Source organism: Lithobates pipiens, unplaced genomic scaffold (genome assembly GCF_037356315.1).
Source record: "Lithobates pipiens isolate NorthernLeopardFrog02 unplaced genomic scaffold, aLitPip1_a1.2 Scaffold_22, whole genome shotgun sequence".
NCBI classification, from domain to species: Eukaryota; Metazoa; Chordata; class Amphibia; order Anura; family Ranidae; genus Lithobates; species Lithobates pipiens.
The window spans coordinates 152,249,478-152,270,104 of NW_027507784.1; the positions used below are offsets into that span (position 1 = coordinate 152,249,478).

Here is a 20,627-nt window from a genome sequence, read left to right on the forward strand (position 1 = left end):
TACTTTCTCGAGATTCAGACAGCTCCTTCAAAAATGCCTTTATTCATCTTACGGTATTTTCTTTGTCTTGTACCTTCTTTTCAATAAAATTTATTTGAAAAAAAAAAAAAAAAAAAAAGTAATTTTTATTGTCATTTCAAGGTGTGAACAAAACAATACAGAGCCTATTGGGCATACCCAGGCTCGGTCACTACAACTACAAAACTATGAGAAAAAAAAAATGCATTACATACAACATACATAAACTACCTAAACCACTGTACACTCAACCACCTGTGTAGAGTATCCAAATCAATCTTCCGATTCTACATATACCCTACAAAGCTTACTTTAATTTCTTATGAGATAAAGTGTACATTATAGTTACATATTCGCATCCCCCCCCCCATGACTATTGACGAGCAACCCAGGGGTGTTTATGAGATCAGAGATGCCACTTGGGTCAACCGTGGTACTTAGTAGAACATTACTAATCATCCATTGAGTCTGCATTAGTGGACAGGGAGTCCGTCCAAATATCCCATAGTTTGTGGAATTTTTTGGCACAACCGCGTGACCGGTAGGTAGCCTTGTATAGTGGTAGAGCCGCATTCACTAACCTCTTCCAAAAATGTAATGAGGGTGCAGATGATGCCTTCCATCTGAGCACTATCGACTTATGGGCATAGTAAAGTAATAAACCTAGCAGGGTTCTGATTGCCCGGCGTGGGGCCAGGGGTTCCACAAGTCCCAGCAGACATACCTCTACAGACAGTGGTACAGGAACAGTGGTGACAGTCAAAATAAAATTGGTTACCTCAACTCAAAAAGTTTTGATCTGAGGACAGCTCCAAAAAATGTGAATAAAGTCCACTGAGGATGAGTTGCATCTCCAGCAGGAGGCAGGAATAGATGGATACATTTTGTGCAGACGCACGGGCGTGTAATATACCTTATGTACTATTTTAAATTGCAATAATTTATCTCTAGCTGATACTAGCTGTGAATAATACATTTATTAATAGTGTGCGTGCTGCTGTTGCCCCATTATCATTTTGAATACATCTCATTTTCCTACTCTTGCTTTGTTACAGGGTTCAGAAAGACTGGAAACATCAATAGACTCTGAGACTGAAGAAGTCACAACAGCAGAAACTGAAAGTGAAATAAATCCATAAAGATATTGAGATCATTTATCCCACATTGATTTATTGCATTGCTTAGTAAACACAGTGCTGTAATCTTTTATCTTTATTCATTTGGGCAAAACCTGACCTAACAAGACAATAGAATACATTATACCCATGTTACGTTGTTTTCTAGTCTCTAGTCTGCACCTATATTTACTCTCTGTCCTAAATTTTTGCCAGCCGTGTCTTTTTCTTGCAGTCTTTGAGATGTTTAAGAATATCTTCTCTCTCCATATGTTTTGTGGCACCATCTTCCTTTCATAGCTACAGAGTACCTGCTATATGGCTATTCCTTCCAGTTTTGCCTAGTTTTGTCCATGTTTGTTCTCTTTCTTTTTGGCCTCCTGGTCCTTGTTTTGCTCTAGTCACTTTTTACTTATATTCTGTTTTTTTCTTCCTTATCTATAATTGTCCTTCTTGGGCCCCTCTGCCTTAGATATGACTTGTTTTTTTTCTCCACCCTCCAGCAAAATATTTTATATTTTTAATTAAATAGTAGATGACTAAATTTAATTTGCACTTTCCTCATACTGGGGGCCACATGACAATTTTCTTCAGTCTGCTGATTCCTAATGATTGCTTCCTGCTTGTCACATATTCCCCCCATACTTCAAAATACTGTATATTTTTCTGGTGGTCTGATGGCAGTTTTGAGTGGAAGGAAATGAATAGGCGTCAGGTACATACTTTAGATAATTTAAAAAAAAAAGTTGAATTGTGATATGAACGATTGTTTCTGAAGCCAATGCGGTCGCTGATATGCACAGTCGATTATCTCAGAAAGAATACACAAGAACCTGTTGCATATCCCTGTGTTAAAAAAAAACTTTACGGAACCTGTCAAAAGCATGTTTTAAAATGCTGAAGAAGAAAGTAGGTCTGATATTTTTAAACTTACACGCATACATATATTATAGACATGGAGGTCCCATAAATAGTGAGAAAGTCTGGTTGGTTTTCTGAACTTTTGTCAAGATTAGGTGATATGATTATTGACATGCAAGTTGTGTTTAGCTAAGTTCAAGTCCTGTGAACATCAGAGTACTACTGGTACTGGTTCTGGCAGAGAAGCCTGCTGATTATATGTTGCATATATGGGCCTATGGCTTTATTTCCTTGCATCAGGATTTCCAAAATTTTACTTTATTTTGGTTTTCTTTGTTCAAGCCTTACATGTCTCCTAATGACCTCTATTGACCTAGCAACTCATGCTCTTCATTGCTCTTACCAGTAGGATTTTTGCCTTTTACTCTGAAAGGTGCATTAAAACATTTTAGCCCAAATAAGGATTGACTGGACTGAACAACAGCTCTACCTTTTTAATTTTTTCATTTACTCTACTGCTTGTGAATTGTACCCTTGTTCATCTTTTATAAACTGTGATATTAAAATATAAATAATTGATCATTGCTGCATTTTTGACTGTATACTGTATGTCCTTATAGTTTCCTCAAATAATATTTGCACATTTAAACTCTTCTGATAAAAACAACTATACAGTATACTGTATATATAGGGAGAGCATTCCATTTTCTTAATACATTTGATTATACTACCAATATAAAGCTGCTTTATTTACAGGTGTGTATACTATGTTCAATAAATGGGGGTTGATTTTGGCAGAAAGAGAGGGGCATTTGCATGTTTAGGAACGATTATGCATAGACATCTTGGGAAGACAAGGTATATGCATTTGAAACGTCTTTCATTCATATATGTAGCATGTTACAAAATTCCCGTTATTTATAGAATGAATAATATAATGCAGATATTTCAAATACAGAATCAACATTTGTTAGGAGACTCATATCTATAAATAAGAATATAAGCATAGTAGGTAAATCATTAGTGCGGGTAAAGGCTTTTTAACCCTCCTGATGAAGGGAACATACAGAATCTATATATAATGTATTTATATATTTTAAAAAATGTAATCATTAAAGAAAGAGAGAGAGAAATACAATAATTAGTCCTCTCTAATTTTTAAGATCAATAAGAAATTATGGTCTCTCCTTAAAGTGGTTCTAAAGGCAGAAGTTTTCTTACCTTCATGCATTTTGTGCATGAAGGTAAAAAATCTTCTGCATGCAGCTCTCCCAGCCCCCCCCCCCCCCCATACTTATTTGAGCCTGATCTCGATCCAGCTCTGTGCCCAAGAACAGCGGCTCTCTCCGCTATCTTTGTAAAAGAAAATTTCTTCAAAAATGGCACTTTGAAGGACCATGAACTCTCAAAAAATGTAAATGATATATAAAATAGTAGAAATGTATTACAAAAGAAAAATAACAGTATACATCAAGAACTAAAACACATGCTAACAATGAGATAATCCAGACACAAGATGAAAACATGGCTAATGAAAGAAGCCCAAACCAACTGTCAAAATGACAGATAAAATCCAACGTGTTTCGACATGTGAGGTGAGGGTTTTCTTCGGGGTAAAAGGAATGGGCTGAAAGCTTCCAAATTAATACAAACAATCTATAAGATTGATAGAGATATAATATTATAATCATGATTTTACATAGAATAGCAAGATATTGTATATTCAGTAAATACAACTGTATTGTATTTACTGAATAAACGCTATCCTGCTATTGTATGTATAATCATGATTATGCCAATTTTTTTTGCCGATTTTTGTTTTATTGCCGGCAATTTATTTTATTTTTTTCATTCTGCCTGCTCCTTAACAACCAGCTATACACAGTTTATTATGAAGGAAAAAAAAACAATGCAAATCGCATATAAAAACGCATAAAAAAGCAACACTTGTGCTTTTGGTGCATATCCATTGAAGTCTATTACACACAAAACTCAATCTGCTGCAAGAAAAAAAGTCCCTGACCCTTTCCAAAAATGCACCGGCTGAAAAACGCATATATGTGAACATGTACCATAAGAAACCATGTTAAATGGACTGCAGGGAGTTTCTGCATACTGCAAAAAAAAAAAAAAACAATGCATAGGTGTGAACCTAGGGTTGAGGGGGATTATATTTCACTGCTACATCCAAATAAAATAATTTTTTGGGAAAAGTCAGTAATATTAGCATTTTAGTTGTGGTTAGAATAAGTAAACCCTAAAAGATGAAGGTTAATCAGCTTATCAAAAGAGATTTTTTTTTTTAAACCAGGGAAATACAAACCATGCATGTGTATATAAAAAATAAGCAAAAAAAAACATCAAACTTGCCTGACCTGTGATATACAGTAGATAAAATATACAAATATGATATGGACTGCACATATAACATAGATCATATCTAAATTATAGTTACATAGTTGCTTATTGCAGAAGTTATACATTTTTAGTTTAGGGTATTATATCTCGTGAGTAAATATATTGTACAATTTCATTATCCATTGCATGCATTGCTAGTTCCTTGCTGTACTGCTATCTTATTGATGGATTTATCTCATGATTATGTTTCTTAATGAACAATGAGATGAAAATCCCTCCAACAATGGATACATATCACCCTATAGAACACAGGCAGAGCTGGCTCACCTCTACTGACAGAAACGGCCTCAATTGCTTTTTGTGCACTTTTTAAAGCCTATAGTTGTGCAGAGTATATAAGAGACAACTGCCAGAGAAAATCTGTGATTGCAGACCAGTAAACAAGTCAAAATGGGAAAGGTAAGATTTATTATACAGCATAATATATATTCTTTTATACTATTTATACTTTTTTTTTCATCTAACAAAGGAAATAATTATTGCAGCATATATGGTCTGCAAAATACTGGGAATTTATATACACCACACCCAAACATATTTAAAGCTAAGACAACTAGTTTGATTTTAACCACAGATTTGATTAGTTGTAAAGGGGAGCTTAGTTGTTTTAATTAGTTCCATCAGATTTATTATCAGAGTTCTATTAGTTTTGTTTTAATTACCGGTAGTTCTATTGGAAGAGATCATTACTGACCTGTTCTTATGCCTATTATCGTTGTATATGAAATATATATAGTATATTATAAATATTTTTATTTAATCCATAAAAATCTCACATACATTGTGGCCCAATATTACTTCTATAAATAAAAAATATATATATAAAAATATATGAATATGTTAGTATGCTTGTGCACAACATCAATGCTCTGTATTAAAATTTTGATTTGATCATTATACAAAGTGAACCAACAGTTTTGTTTCCCCTCTTTTTATAAATGTTTGAACATACCCTATTTCCCCGAAAATAAGACCTAGCGTGATTGTCGGTGATGGCTGCAATATGAGCCCTACCCCCCAAATAAGCCCTTGTTGGTCTTATTTTCGGGGAAACAGGGTAGGGCTTATTTGGGGGATAGGGCTTATATTGCAGCCATCACTGACAATCACGCTAGGTCTTTATTTTCAGGGTAGCCACAGATTGAGTTAAAATGACCTTATTTTAGTTCATGTGTGTGTTATGTGTTATATGTAGACACTCATCGTGCATCTACACACCAAAAAACACACGTGACCTTTTTTTATCAGCTCGGGTGGGGTGTTGACGGTCATGTTATTTGTTTATTGCATGGAGTTGCATCACCACATAACAAAAATACACTCACAATGCGTGCGCAACACACACCAACACAGATTACATTGTGCACCCATAGGTGTGAATAAGCCTAAGGTCTCACACTGGACATTATAAAAAAGCCAGAAGCATTTGCTGTAGAAAGCTGTAGCAATAGAATGAGTTTTGCAGCGTTTTTACAGTAGCGTTTTTTTTTTTAGCAAAACTATACTCTTACAAAAGCTTATGGCTCGAAAACACTTAATATCTGCGTTTTGCAGAGTTAGAGCATTTTTACAGCTAAAAAACTCCTCTTTAAACCCACTAGTTTTGGTTTTTTTTACAGCCAGAAAACGCCCCTGACAAAAAAATGCAACTAAAGGCCTATGTGTGCATGAGGAGATAAAAGGAATGGGTGGCTGCACACAGAGGCAGTGATGAATCTATTTATTGTAAAATCCTAACATGAATAACACCACAGGACAGGCAAACAGGTACAGGTAGACGTGTTTGCATGTCTACCTGTACCTGTTTGCCTGTCCTGTGGTGTTATTCATGTTACAGAATTTACAATAAAGAGATTCATCACTACCTCAGTGTGCAGCCATCCATTCTTTTTATCCAAATTGCACGGCTGGCAAGCCGAGCCTAGCACCCCTGGAAGGAGTCCCTTCCCCAGCCTACCCAGTTCCATCACTCACCTGGAGCGCCATTTTCTTTTCCTATTGCTTGCATGAGGAGATTACTGGCTGCAGGAAAAAAAACTCCTGAAGCCAAAAACAGCAGCTGTAGAGCAGTGCGCATGAGGCCTAATGTGAATTGTATCTGCTGTTAGAGATCCTCGTGGTGGTATGTAGGAAATTGTAGCTTTTGTCACACACACAGATTGTTAATTTAGACATTTGGCAAGGATGCAGATCATAATCAAATGCAAAAAAGAGTTGAGAAAGTTTATAATTTTACTACTATTCGGGCTCAATAACAGCGATTTAGCCAGATTGGAAGTATGAGATAATTTGCAACAGAGGCACAGACAGAAGTACAAATCCGACAGAATTTCTAGCCTTACCCAGATAGCAGTAAAAACACAACAGGGGGTCTAACATTCCCACCCATTCCCACATTCCCACCCTAAGTCTTGGGGCAGAAGAATAAGCTGTAGTACCTAGTCCTGGTTCCCTTAGCAGCTAGTGCTCTCCTCTTCTCTCCCATGCTCAGGGTTATGGTTGGGCCCTCGTTGTCCTTATATACAATGCAGAGCTTCAGAGTGGGACTGATGGACAGAGAGTTGTTGAGAAGTGGCTAGGGAGGACCAGTCACACAAAGTAGTGGAAGTCTAAAGATAAGGTATGTATTAAGCTGGCCATACACGGTTAGAAAGATTTGTCAAACGTGTATGCGATAACGCCATCACTGTATCAATAGACGCCGCCAAATTGTAAACATATTATTGTATAGCTGATTTTCCGTTAATCGATCCCGGGTTACATTTTAACACACGCATGTTGTGTAGATTTCTTTGAACTGTTTTTGATCGATTCTACCACTAATGTTTCGAAAATTGTTCGTTTCGGTGCAAAAAAATCCGACATGTTGGTTCGGTTTTTTTTAGGCTAAAACTTTGCATTTTGATAATCAAAATTAGCCCACTAACGTTTCGGGTGTCGAATAATCAAGCGCTTCAAACACCTTTTCTAGCGATTTTCTAACCATGTATGACCAGCATACTAGCTAATTCCTTTATCCATAGATTTAACAGGCATTTAACCCTTGCAGTGGGAGCATCTCCACTGCAAGGATGTCATGGTTATGCAGTAATCTTCCTCTGTTTGCCAACCTCTCCTCGTGTGTTCAGACTAAGAGGCCAGCCACTTCCACCTGGTGGTTTTTATAACCTCTCCTCTAAGCATGGCTCCACCCCAGGCCCTATCAGGGAACCCTATATTAACATGTGCACTGCAAGCCAGCGGTGCTGATCAACCATTGTGTATTCATTGTGTGTTTGGCTTCCTGTTTCCTGCTTGCCGTGTGCTCTACGTTTGTCTCTGTTATCGACCTTGGCGTGTCCTCAACGATTCCTGTCTGCTTGTGATCTTGACCTTTTGGCATGTCCCCGACCATCCCTGTCTACCTGTGACCCTGAACCTTTGGCGTGTACTCTGTTGTTCCTGTCTGCTAGTTGCCCTGACCTCTGCCTTATCCCCTTACTATCCTTGTCGTTCCAGCCTGCTGCTTCCTTCTCCTGTAGTCTACTGTGAGCGTGAGCTGTGAGACCCTAGGGGCCGCGACCTGGAGCCAGACTGCAGCAAAGTCCATCCTCACCACTGGAGGCTCTGGCGAACACCTACTGGCTCTTAGACTTTGCGCCCTGGGGAATCTATGCTCTAGCTCCTACTGGGATTTGTGTTAGTGATCCAGTAGATCTGTGTCCTGAATCTCCCTGGGTACAATCCACAGCAGTCAGTCCTAAGGTCCACTACCTAGCGGTGCACTTCCGACTAATACAGAGTGCATCTGTCACCTGGTCTCAGGTGACCTGACAGTTTGATCTGCCATGGACCCAGCTGATGTGCCGCTACCCGCAGATGATCCGTTGCAGGGCTTAGTTCGCAGGCTTGAGACTTATGAATCGCATCAGACCCAGGTGATGCGATTCCTTCAGGATTTGGCATCCCATTTTGAACAGGTTCAGGCCTCATTAGGACCTCTGGTTCAACAACCTCAACGGCTATCTGCTGCTGCACCTATCGCATCAGTCGCAGCCACACATTCATTACAACTACCAGCTCCGGCCTGTTTCTCTGGGGACTCCAAGGCTTGCAGGGGGTTCCTTAGCCAATGCACAATTCATTTTGAACTTCAGCCCCAAAACTTCCTGTCTGATCGGGCGAAAGTAGCATATATTATATCCCTCCTGTCTAGCGAGGCGCTATCATGGGCTGCCCCTCTGTGGGAACTGAATGATCCAGTGGTTTCTAGCCTGTCTGATTTCTTGAAACTTTTTCGGAATATCTTCGAGGAAGCCGGGTCGTGTCTCCTCAGAGGCTAGTGCTCTTTTACGTCTCCGTCAAGAGTCTGCTTCTGTGGGACAATATGCTCTTCAGTTCCGTATTTTCCCAGCTGAATTGAGCTGGAATAATGAGGCCCTAGTTGCAACCTTTTTACATGGCCTGAGAGTGAAGGATGAATTAGCAGGAAGATCCCTTCCTGCTGATCTGGACAGTGTCATCACCTTGTGTAACCAGATCGATATTCGCTTTCAGGAGAGGGCCCTGGAAAAAAGACACCAGCACTCCCCATTCTTTAGGCAGCCTGAGCGCCCAGTCCCTTATCTTCGATCCGAGGAGCACCCCCTGCCTGCTGAGGAACCTATGCAGCTGGACTGGACCAAGTTATCTCCTGAAGAACACGCTAGGCGCAGAACTCTGGGCCTATGCCTCTATTGTGGGGCCAAAGGTAATTTCCGTGAAACTTGTTCTCTTTGTCCGGAAAAATGCTCAGGGCTAATACATCTGGAAGGTGGAGTATTAGACCCTGAAATATCACCAGACCTTCTTGTCTTCTCTTTTCTGTGTTGCTTCTTGTTGGCGCTTCCTCATGTTCGGTCTCAGCACATCTGTATTCCAGAGCCACCGCCAATTTCACAGATTGTGAAACTGCATCCTCCATGAGACTTACCCTTTTGCCCCTTACAACGCCATTGGTGGTCTTTGCGATTGATGGCACTGTTCTCACAGGGGGCCCTATCTACTTCCAAACCCTTCCTGTTAGGATGTCAGTAGGGACACTCCACCAGGAGTGGATATCCTTCCTTGTCTTACCTAAGGCTTCATCTCCTATCATATTAGGTCTTCCTTGGTTGCGGCTCCATTCTCCACACGTTGACTGGACTGCTGGACAGATCCTTTCTTGGGGTTCTTCCTGTTCCTCTTGCTGCCTACTCAAGGTTACCCCAAAAGAGAAACTTCCTGTTGCCACCATCCCAGTATCTGATGCTCTTCCCGCTGTATATAGCGATCTCTGGGATGTGTCCTGCATTAGTCGGACTGGTGCACTCTCTAGGTCATGTGGTACTCTGGATGAGGAGCCCACCTATGAACCTGAGTCGATCATTCACTCCAGTTTGCATAACCATTTACCTTTGCCTGTCCCTAATCTCCCTTGGACACACAGCCAGGCTAACTTGTCCGCAAGTTCCACAGTCGCTATGCCCTGTGATGCAATTGAGATGGTCGTTACACCTGACAATTCTATTTAGTTGGCCTCTGCACCAGTTATGCCAGTCCAGCCCATGCCCAGTGAGCTTTCTGCTTCTTGTTCAGGACCTTCTGTAACCTGGCCTCACCCTACTGCTACTATGTCCGTTCAAACCCGTTTAAGAGGCTAAATCCATCCTTTGGATAGACTGCCTCATTCGGCCAAGTGGGGTTTACAATATTTTTCTCAGGTCTCTCTGCATCCTGTTTGTGTTTCAGATATCCAGCTTGACTCTTGTGACACGTCCCCTTCTAACCAACCTGACTTCAGGAATCCACTGACCTCTGCCCAGTCTGGTGGTCCTGTGCTGGATGTCCAGCTCATCTTTAAGGGTCTGTGGGACCCTGCTCAGACTCCTGATGGTCTTCTCATGCCCTTACCCATTCCTAAAAAGCCTTTAGTCCTCAACAAGTCCTCTCATCCTCTCCCTACCTTGGTTCCGGTCTCTGAGGATTATCTAAAATATGAGGTTAGTCAAGTTTTGGATTGCCGGCTCCGTAAAGGCATTCTTCAGTACCTCATACATTGGAAAGGGTTTGGCCCTGAGGAGAGGTCTTGGATCACTGCATCTGAGGTCTTTGCTCCTCGTCTGTTGAGGAGGTTCCATCTGGAGTTTCCCTTTGAGCCTGGACCCAGGCGGGGGAGGGGGAGGCCTTGTAAGGGGGGAGGGGGAGGCCTTGTAAGGGGGGGTACTGTCATGGTTATGCAGTAATCTTCCTCTGTCTGCTTTCCTCTCCTCATGTGTTCAGACTAAGAGGCCAGCCACTTCCACCCGGTGGTTTTTATAACCTCTCCTCTAAGCATGGCTCCACCCCAGGCCCTATCAGGGAACCCTATATTAACCTGTGCACTGCAAGCAAGCGGTGCTGATCAACCATAGTGTATTCATCGTGTAAACTAGTTGGTGCAAGTCTAAAGTGAATTGTAAATGCAAAAGCTGCCTAGCGATGTACGTGGGGAGAGCCCATCTACGATCTACGGGCAGATTACTATTAGAAGGCATTATAGCCTTCGGTGTGGGGTGGAATTTTGCTGGCCCCTGGGGTGATTGATGCTAGGGGGAGTGGCCTGGGGGTAAGGTGGATATCGTCCTTAATATAGCGTGGAGGGTATATTTATTGGCACACGTCCTATGGGATATTCCCGTGGATAAATGGGTCATAATACAGTAGTCAAAATGGTCGACCTGGAACGTCCGGTGATGTATTTCCAGCGGGGAACCTCCGGGGGAACATACAGGAACAAAGATGGCCGACCAAGAACATCCGGTGACGCACATCCGGCTGATGGCAACTTCCGGGGATGTGTTCCCGTTCGGTGAGCGGGGCGGGGAGACCACCGGCAATTAAGGTGTTGGGCAGTAGGATATAAAAAAGGATGGACGGAAAAGAGTGGCAGCTTCCTGATAACGCAATAATAACATTTGCGAAACGCATAGTGGCTGCCGGGATCAGGTTCGGTGCATGAGGAAAAGGCTTGGGACGTAATTAAAAAATCGCGGACCGCTGCCAAGGGTTTTGAGCACACAGAGGGACAGATTGAATACATACTCCCACGTACATGGCTAGACATGCTTGGTGCCGGCTCAGGCACAAGCATATGTGAGTGTGAAGTTTGTTATTTTCAAACTTTTAAATAAATTTGTTTTGATATACTGCACTATGATGGTCCATTATATATCTTTCTGAGCTAAATAGTACGAGAGGTTTCTATTTCCTGTTTGGAGAGGCTGTTGATGAGATCCCTAAAAGGAGTGGTTATCCTAAATGAACTAAAGGCACATATACAGATTAAATCTGGTGAGTGGCCATTTCATTTGGTGGTGGTGAAGTCACGTGGCTGGTGATTATAAGAAGCACTTTATATCTGAAAAGAAGCACTTTGAAATAAGAAGAATCAGTCAGCACTGAAGTGATTGTTCATTCATGATATGCATTGTGCACTTTTTTAGGAATGATCACTCACTTGGGACATTCATAGTATATTGTAATTGGTTCCATATTTTATGTGGTTTAAGGCACTAAATATTCTATACCGCTGCAGGGGTGACCAGCCTAGGTCACGGACCAGGTGGATAGCTCTACAGAGGTATTAACGATTATTTTGTTTTTTTTATTTCCACTACTATATAGCACTTTTGTAATATTCACTATTGTGAAAGAGGAGTAATTTTCTATTGCTAAAGAGGTTTTCATTTAAGCACGGCACTTTGGTTAAATGAAAAAGCTAAGTTAGCGCAACCCACGCTTCATATACATGTATTCATTGTGTGTTTGGCTTCTTGTTTCCTGCTTGCCGCGTTTGTCTACGTTTGTCTCTGTTACCGACCTTGGCGTGTTCTCAACGATTCCTGTCTGATTGTGACCTTGACATTTTAGCATGTCCCCGACCATCGCTGTCTGCCTGTGACCCTGAACCTTTGGCGTGTACACTGTTGTTCCTGTCTGCTAGTTGCCCTGACCTCTGCCTTATCCCCTTACTATCCTTGTCGTTCCAGCCTGCTGCTCCCTTCTCCTGTAGTCTACTGTGAGCGTGAGCTGTGAGACCCTAGGGGCCGCGACCTGGAGCCAGACTGCAGCGAAGTCCAGCCTCACCACTGGAGAACTGCCGAACACCTGCTGGCTCTTAGACTCCGCACCCTGGGGAATCTATGCTCTAGCTCCTACTGGGATCTGTGTTAGTGATCCAGTAGACCTGTGTCCTGAATCTCCCTGGGTACAATCCGCAGCAGTCAGTCCTAAGGTCTACTACCTAGCGGTGCACTTCCAACTCCTACAGAGTGCATCTGTCACCTGGTCTCAGGTGACCTGATACATTTTTTCTTCTGTCCAGAGCGGGGCTTTAATAAAGTGAGAGAGGGGAAAGGTTGGAACCAATCATTAGAAAAAGAGACAAGGGTACATTTTTGTTATATTTTTTTATTGCTAGCTGTATCTTTATTGTTGGAACTTCCTTTACTTGCTTATGCATCGTCAGGAAAAGAAGAGGGCAGAAAAGATCTATAGTGGGACACAGATTGCAATAAACCTGGATAGGGGTTAGAACCTCTGAGAGGTTATTTTATTGCTGTCCGTACAGTAAAATTAGAAAATTAGAAATGTTCCCTTATGTCTTGTGTTCTTAATAACAATTTCTAATTTTGATTGCATTTTAGTTTATATGTACTACTTTATATAAAATTCTGATATTTTGTATTTTTATTTATTTTTTCTTGTTCCTTTAATCCCTGGCCAGATCATCTTCTACGAGGACAGTAACTTTCAGGGTCGCTCTTATGAGTGTAGCTCTGATAGCTCTGACTTGCTTTCTTTCTTTAACCGCTGTGGATCAATCCGGGTTGAACATGGAAACTGGATGGTCTACGAGTTTCCAAACTACAGGGGATGCCAGTTTTTCTTAAAAAGAGGGGAATATCCTGATTTTGAAAAATGCTTGGGCTTCGGGGACTCCATCAGATCCTGTAGGATTATCCCTCAGGTAAATATTTTAGGAAATATGCCCCAATTATTTTTTTTCACATGCTGTCTGCTTTAATATCATATGCAATTTTATCAAATTATAAAATATAAATTTATCAAATATATCAGTTGATGAGAATTACAGCAGGGTGATGTGCTAGTTGAGTCAATATACACTATATTGGCAAAAGTATTGGGGCCCTTGCCTTTACACGCACATGAACTTTAATGGCATCCCAGTCTTAGTCCGTAGGGCTCAATAATGAGTTGGCCAACCCTTTGCAGCTATAACCGCTTCAACTCTTCTGGGAAGGCTGTCCACAAGGTTTAGGAGTGTGTCTATGAGAATGTTTGCTTCTTCCAGAAGCGCATTTGTGAGGTCAGGCACTGATGTTGAACGAGACGGCCTGGCTCGCAGTCGCCATGCTTATTCCTCCCAAAGGTGTTCTATTGGGTTGAGGTCAGTGCAGTGCAGGCCAGTCAAGTTCCTCCACCCCAAACTCTTTCACCCACACTATGTTGTCAAAAGTATTGGGCCATCTCTCCAAATCAATTGGTGGTGGGGGGGATTATGGCGTGGAGTTGTTTTTCATGGGTTGGGCTTTGCTCCTTAGTTCCAGTGAAAGGAACTCTTAAGTCGTCAGCATACCAAGACATTTTGGACAATTTCATGCTCCCAGCTTTGTGGGAACAGTTGGGGGATGGCCCCTTCCTGTTCCGACATGACTGTGCACCATTGCACAAAAGCAGGGTCCATAAAGACATGGTTGAGCGAGTTTGGGGTGGAAGAACTTGATTGGCCTGCACAGAGTCCTGATCCCAACCCAATAGAATACTTTTGGGATGAATTAGAGAAAAGACTGTGAGCCAGGTCTTCTCTTTCAACATCAGTGCCTGACCTCACAAATACATTTCTGGAGGAATGGTCAAACATTCCCATAGACACACTTCTAAACCTTGTGGACAGCCTTTCCAGAAGAGTTGAAGCTGTTATAGCTGCAAAGGGTGGGCAAACTCAATATTGAACCCTACGGACTAAGACTGGGATGCCATTAAAGTTAATGTGCGTGTAAAGGTGTCCCAATACTATATATAACTAATAATTATATATGTTAGAAGCTTTTGTATGATTCCACCCATAACCAAAATACCACCAAGATTTTGTTTTAACGCTTTAAAATACAGGAAAATCAGCAGTGTGACAGTGCTGTTTCGGTAACTAAATTATTATTCCTTATTTACAAATGATGCCTTGTAATCTCACTTTTTAGAAAATACACAGTATGTATAAAGGTGTTTTTCAGTAATTAATGAACACCACCTTTCAATATGGCCACAAATCATTATGGTACTGCAGCACATTATGGGGGGTAATTTACTAAAGGAAAATCCACTTTGCACAGCAAGTGCACTTGGAAGTAAAGCTGCTGTAGATCCGAGGGGGACATGCAAGGAAAATAAAAAACAGCATTTTATCTTGCACATGATTAGATGATAAAATCAGCAGAGCTTCCCCTCATTTTAGATCTACCCCTTAGATTTAGAGCGACTGAACTTCCAACTGCACTTGCAGTGCAAAGTGGAGTTGCCTTTCGTAAATAACCCCCTATGTGTGGTAAACACTCTTTAGCCCACAGAAATTTGTCTCCTCCATTAAAAGAGATTAATGCTGCATACAGACAATTGCACATTCCCACAACAAAATCCTGGATTTATTTCCGATGGATGTTGGCTCAAACTTGTCTTGCATACACATGATCGCACAAATGTTGTCGGAAATGCCAAACGTCAAGAATGCAGTGACGTACAACATGTACGACGAGCTGAGAAAAATGAAGTTCAATAGCCAGTGTGGCTCTTCTGCTTTATTCCGAGCATGCGTATAATTTTGTGTGTCGGAATTGTGTACACATGATCAGAATTTACATCAACGGATTTTGTTGTCTGAAAATTTGAGAAGCAGCTCTCAAATTTTGTTTGTCGGAAATTCCGTTATGTCCGTTGGAGCCTACACACGGTCGGAATTTCCGACAACAATCTCACATCGAAACATTTGTTCATGTGTACACGGCATTATTGTTTGTGTATGCCCCCCCTCCAAATGTTTCCAATCTTTCCTTGTATGTGATCCAATAACCTACCAAACTCTCTACACCAAGACAGTTCCTACAGCATCAACCTGGAAGTGCTCAAGGTATAAAATTGTCAGTTTGACTGTCATTGTCCAAGTATTATGGACAAATGCCTGAGAATGGATACAGACGGTTGTTAAGATATCTAATGCCTCCCTTATTAGAACATAAAATCCCTTTAAGGGAAATGAGTTAAGAGCCATATGTACTAGCAGCAGGGGCATCATTTGTGGTGCTGGATCACTTTGGGGTAATCAGGGGACCCTCAGAGAAATATTGATCTATCTCTCATGGGGATGATGTATGTATTAAAACGTATGTATTAAAACGTATATATCTGCCATCTCTAATAGGGGTGATGTATTTAAATAGATAGATATATATATACCTGTATATATATATATATATATATATATATATATATATATATATATATTATATATCTATATATATATACATTGCATAGACATTCTTGTAACATTTGCAGGTTTTAGATTGAAAGGTTCTAGATGCTCTTTGTTGGATGAGTGAATGCATTTTACTGACATATTCCTTTTTTAATACTCAGTTCTTTTTTCATGATATTATTGCATGTTTCACACTGATATATATTCTGTTAGCCAAAGCCGCATACATTATCCAGATCAGTAAGTTAATAAATCGTGACGCTGAATAACAACCATGACAGACAAGAAGTTATCAACTGCTTAACGTGGAACTGCAGTAAAATAAGCTTTTTTAAATATAGTTTAGAGAGGGTAATACACACGGTTGGAGTTTCCAACGAAAAATGTGTGATCGGATCATGGTGTCAGAAAATCCGATCGTGTGTGGGCTCCATCGAGCTTTTTCCGTTTGAATTTCTGACACACAAAGTTTGAGAGCAGGATCTAAAATTTTCCGAGAACAAAATCCAATCGTTTAAATTCCGAGGGACAAAGTGCCATGCATGCTCAGAATAAATTACCAGAAGAAAGCCATTGGCTACTGGCCCGTTTATAGTCCTGTCATACATGTTCTGCGTCACCACTTTCAGAACGATCGGATTTTGCAACAACTTTGTGTGGCCGTGTGTATGCAAGACAAGTTTGAGCCAACATCCGTCGGAAAATATCTGATGGATTTTGTTGTAGGAATGTCCAACCGTGTGTATGGGGCATAAGAGTTGGAATGTCTTTGAATAATTCCAGTTGTTCTGGTGTCAGGGGTGGGATTCCCCCTGTCTTTGGGGAGATTTCCCCTTATTTTCTGTTGTGTCCATGTATTTAGTTGTTTTTGGGGTGTGATACCTTTAAAAAAAAATCTTACTGCATCCTTGGTAGGATTTCTAGTAAAGTACAGATTAAAAACAGTATATAAGTCATTCAGCGGTATGTACCCTCACTTTGCTAAGAGAACACTCTTTACTCCTTTAGTAAATGCACCTAGTAAGTGCAGCAATATTTGCACTGTCAGATCACTAATTTTTTTACGTTAATGCATTTTACCCACAGGGACAAATTCATGGTGGACACCAAAAGACTGATGTATTTTAGTTTATTTACCAAAATCCTTTTTATTTTAATACAATCATTATTATTTTAAATTTATCAGTTTTCTTCATGTGCAACACTATATTAATAGTTCTTTTTTTTTAAAGCTAAACTCAGGACAAACAAATGTGCAATTGAAATACATTTATGTGAATAGTTTCACCTGGCAGAATATTTGTGATTTTCTTAAGGCCATTTTCTAATTCATATACCCCTGCCACAGTCAAAAGGGTGGCGCCACTTTGTTTTATGCATTAAGACTTTTCTCCAAGTTATTTAGCTGCATGCTTGTTCTAGGTTTGTCACTCAGAAATACTGGAACCAGATACAGCCAGGAAATAAGCAAGACCAATGTAAGGTATACAGCGATATCATCACTCTTGTTCCAGCTTCCTGATTGGACAGTGATGACCAGCAGCACACTGATTAAGTAATATATGTGCTCTGCCTCTCTGTAAGCATGTCACATACCTCCCAACATTTTGAGATGGGAAGGAGGGACACCTAGTAGCAAGTGTATTTAGGCATAGGACACGCCCCCTGTCACACCTCCTTAAAGGAGAATTAACCAACAAAAAAGGTTAATTAAATCCACAAGTGCTTTTTTTAACCACTACTATTCCTTTATATTGGCTCTTAAAATTTACAAATGCAGAAATTTAGAATTTGGATGTACATTTTAGCACTGGGAAACACTTTTTGAAAGATAAAAAGTGTACTTTTTTGTACAACTATATAGATCGGACCAAAATGAGGGACAAATGAGGAGGAATGAGGGACAGAGGGACATTGCTCCAAATCAGGGACAGTCCCTCGAAATCAGGGACATTCCCTCGAAATCAGGGACAGTTGGGAGCTATGATGTCACCTGTGTTAGAGTGACAACACATACAATGCAACAGAGACTATTTAGCCAAAATTGCTCGTCCTTCCTCTCTCCTGCGCTCTGTTATACAGGGGATTCCAGCAGGCTGATATGCAGGAAAGGCAAAGTTAGATACTTATACCAGCTGTATTTGAAATATGTGCAATGATTTTTTTTAAGAACTACATATCTGAATTACAGTAAATGGTGATTATTTTATCTGCTTGAGGTTCAACTTTAGGATTATCTTTATTTTATCAGTACACAATACTGAAATTCTAACACTTGCTTACTGTAATGATATGTTCTCTGCATTTAGAAAATACAAAACACTGTATCACAACCAGACACAGAGTGTTACGTATTGTTCTTTCACACTTGTATGTTTTATCTGCGTTTTTATGTGTGACGTGTTAAAAATATCCTGCTTGCTGCATTGTTGATGCATTTTCATAAAACCGCATGTTACTGTATATAGAGTTCAATGGTAGTGCAACTAAAATGTATCTAAAATGCCATTCACAGATGTCAACCAGCCATTAGTGATGCTGCAGCTTTCCATATAGCTGACTAGCTGGGTTATGTACAGCGACTCTCTTTGTGCTAAGTTTTTTCTTTCTGAAACCTGTTTAACATCTATTTATGTCTCTTTCAGCAAACATCATGCAAGATTAGGGTATATGAGAGAGAAGACTTCAAAGGTCAGATGATGGAGTTTACTGAAGATTGCCCCCAAGTATTTGAAAAATTCCGCTATCATGACATCCATTCCTGCAATGTTCTTGATGGACACTGGATCTTCTATGAGGAGCCCAACTATAGAGGGCGTCAGTACTACCTGAGACCTGGAGAGTACAGGAGATACAGCGACTGGGGGGGTGTCAACAGCAGGGTTGGTTCTTTCCGAAGAGCCGTAGACTTACACTAAATGAATAAACAATGCACAATTTTAAATGCTGCTAATAAAATATTTTACTCCTTAAAAATGGATGTATTTGTATGCTATTTAGTGCATCATAAATTTGTAAATGAATAGCTAAGCTTTTAAGGTGAACTCTGGGGAATAAAAGTCCCCCCTTGCAGTGTGGGCTGCCCACACACTGCAAGAATTTACTGCTTGTGTAATATAGGGGATGTTAGAGTCCCGTTTTTATAAACTGCAAGCAGGCAGGCTCTTGTTGCAGCATAGATGTGCAATGTCTCTGCTGGAATAAAAGAAACCTACCTGCCAGCTCCCAGTCTTCTTTGGAGTGTACACTGAGCTGCACAAGCGCCACTCAGATTACATTCTGGCACAATGCCTGTGTCCCGGGATGACTGCACTCCTGCACATGTGCAGTAGTGACATCATCCTGCATTGGCTAATGAAGATGGTTACAGCATGACACCCGGAAGAAGCTGGATAAAAGATGCCAGCGCCAGCAAGGGACATAGGACCATTGAAGAGAGCACTTTTACTAACCTGATTCTCCGCTCCCCCAGCAACCGGCGCACCCCTCTACTCTGGCAGTAGGCTGTGCCTCAGCGTCTTCACATCCAATGTAGGGCTATGGTCCCTACATAGGCTTTGATGACATCAGAGGACCTCAGACAGCTGGTGTGCAGAGGATCCTGTGGGAGTGGAGCATCAGGTAAGCAAAACTGCAGTTAACTTCTGCAGTGTGGGCACTTACAGCCCTATTACAAGAGAGGACTTTTCTTCCCAGAGTTCAACTTTAAACTTTAAACGATAGACTAAAATGATTTTATCTAAATGAAAAAAGTAAAAGGTAATATGTCTAATTTTGCAATTAGATTAGTACTATACAATGTTGTAAAGTGCTTTCCATGAGCATGAATACCATTCTTAATTTATCAGGGCACAGTATATGCAGACAGCAAATGAGAGAAGCATATTAATCCAAAGGGAAGTTATTGCCACAGCCCCATTATCATCACCATCATTATCATCATCATCATCATCATCATCTTCATCAAGAGGTCCTAGGTATTGCTTATCTATATATTCAAACATTGAGAGCATAGAAGCTAATGTTTCTTCACAAGTAGGCTGAATTTGATCAGCTGGTAGCTCGAATCCATAGTCGCCTTCGTCTCTTAGTTCATAGGTGTAAGAAAATTTGATGCCAATATCTGCTGCCCAGTCTCCTGAACTTCCAGAAGTAGAATCTGAAGCACATATTGAATGAATATTATGATAAAGTAGTGATATGCAACTGTTCACATATGTTAGTTTAATCTTTTGCTTGGTTAGATTTTTTTGTCATTTATAAAAAAAACACAAAAACACACTAACCTAAAAGTCCAACCAAACCTTTCCTTTTTTTTTTTTTTGCTAGTTGTACAGTCTAAAGGGGAAATTTGCTGTATCTGAGTACCACAAACCATTAACAATTAAAACATGGATAAATGTCCTTGTATTGCAGGGATGGATGTACTATATACAGTGTGTGTATATAAATATATATATATATATATATATATATATATATATATATATATATATATATTGCTAAAAAAAGTTAAAGAATCACTTTTTAGTCAAAGGAACGCATCAAGTCAATTAAACTCCTGGGATATTGATCTGGTCAGTTAAGTAGCAGAGGGGGTTGTTAATCAGTTTTAGCTACTTTGGTGTTAATGAAATTAACAATAGGTGCACTAGATGGGCAAAACAGCAATGGTTTTAATAGGTGGA

General features: G+C 40.4%; 3 protein-coding genes across 4 annotated transcripts in view; 2 read left to right on the plus strand and 1 right to left on the minus strand.

The window, feature by feature from the left end:
- Positions 1–2,573, plus strand: part of CUNH2orf80 (chromosome unknown C2orf80 homolog) — a 158,568-nt gene extending 155,995 nt beyond the window's left edge. For both annotated transcript variants that reach the window (XM_077448466.1, XM_077448465.1), the window contains exon 9: positions 1,074–2,573. In XM_077448466.1, the coding sequence (XP_077304592.1) occupies positions 1,074–1,157 (84 nt within the window). In that variant the 3' untranslated portion in view covers positions 1,158–2,573. The remainder of the gene's footprint in view (positions 1–1,073) is intronic.
- A 2,100-nt stretch (positions 2,574–4,673) lies between these two features.
- On the plus strand, positions 4,674–18,915 carry LOC143924259 (gamma-crystallin-1-like). The gene is made up of 3 exons (XM_077448467.1): positions 4,674–4,811; positions 13,177–13,419; positions 18,585–18,915. Exons 1-3 carry the CDS (start codon positions 4,803–4,805, stop codon positions 18,855–18,857), a joined length of 525 nt encoding a protein of 174 aa, XP_077304593.1. The 5' UTR covers positions 4,674–4,802; the 3' UTR covers positions 18,858–18,915.
- Positions 17,052–20,627, minus strand: part of LOC143924257 (carboxypeptidase O-like) — a 71,201-nt gene continuing 67,625 nt past the window's right edge. Inside the window, exon 11 of the mRNA XM_077448464.1 lies at positions 17,052–20,098. Within this exon, the coding sequence (XP_077304590.1) occupies positions 19,776–20,098 (323 nt within the window). The 3' untranslated portion in view covers positions 17,052–19,775. The remainder of the gene's footprint in view (positions 20,099–20,627) is intronic.

Bases quoted from the DNA above. Each gene is read 5' to 3' on its own strand.
- LOC143924259 (XM_077448467.1), top strand. The intron at 13,420-18,584 runs GTAAATATTTTA...TGTCTCTTTCAG, and splicing joins CCTGTAGGATTATCCCTCAG to CAAACATCATGCAAGATTAG.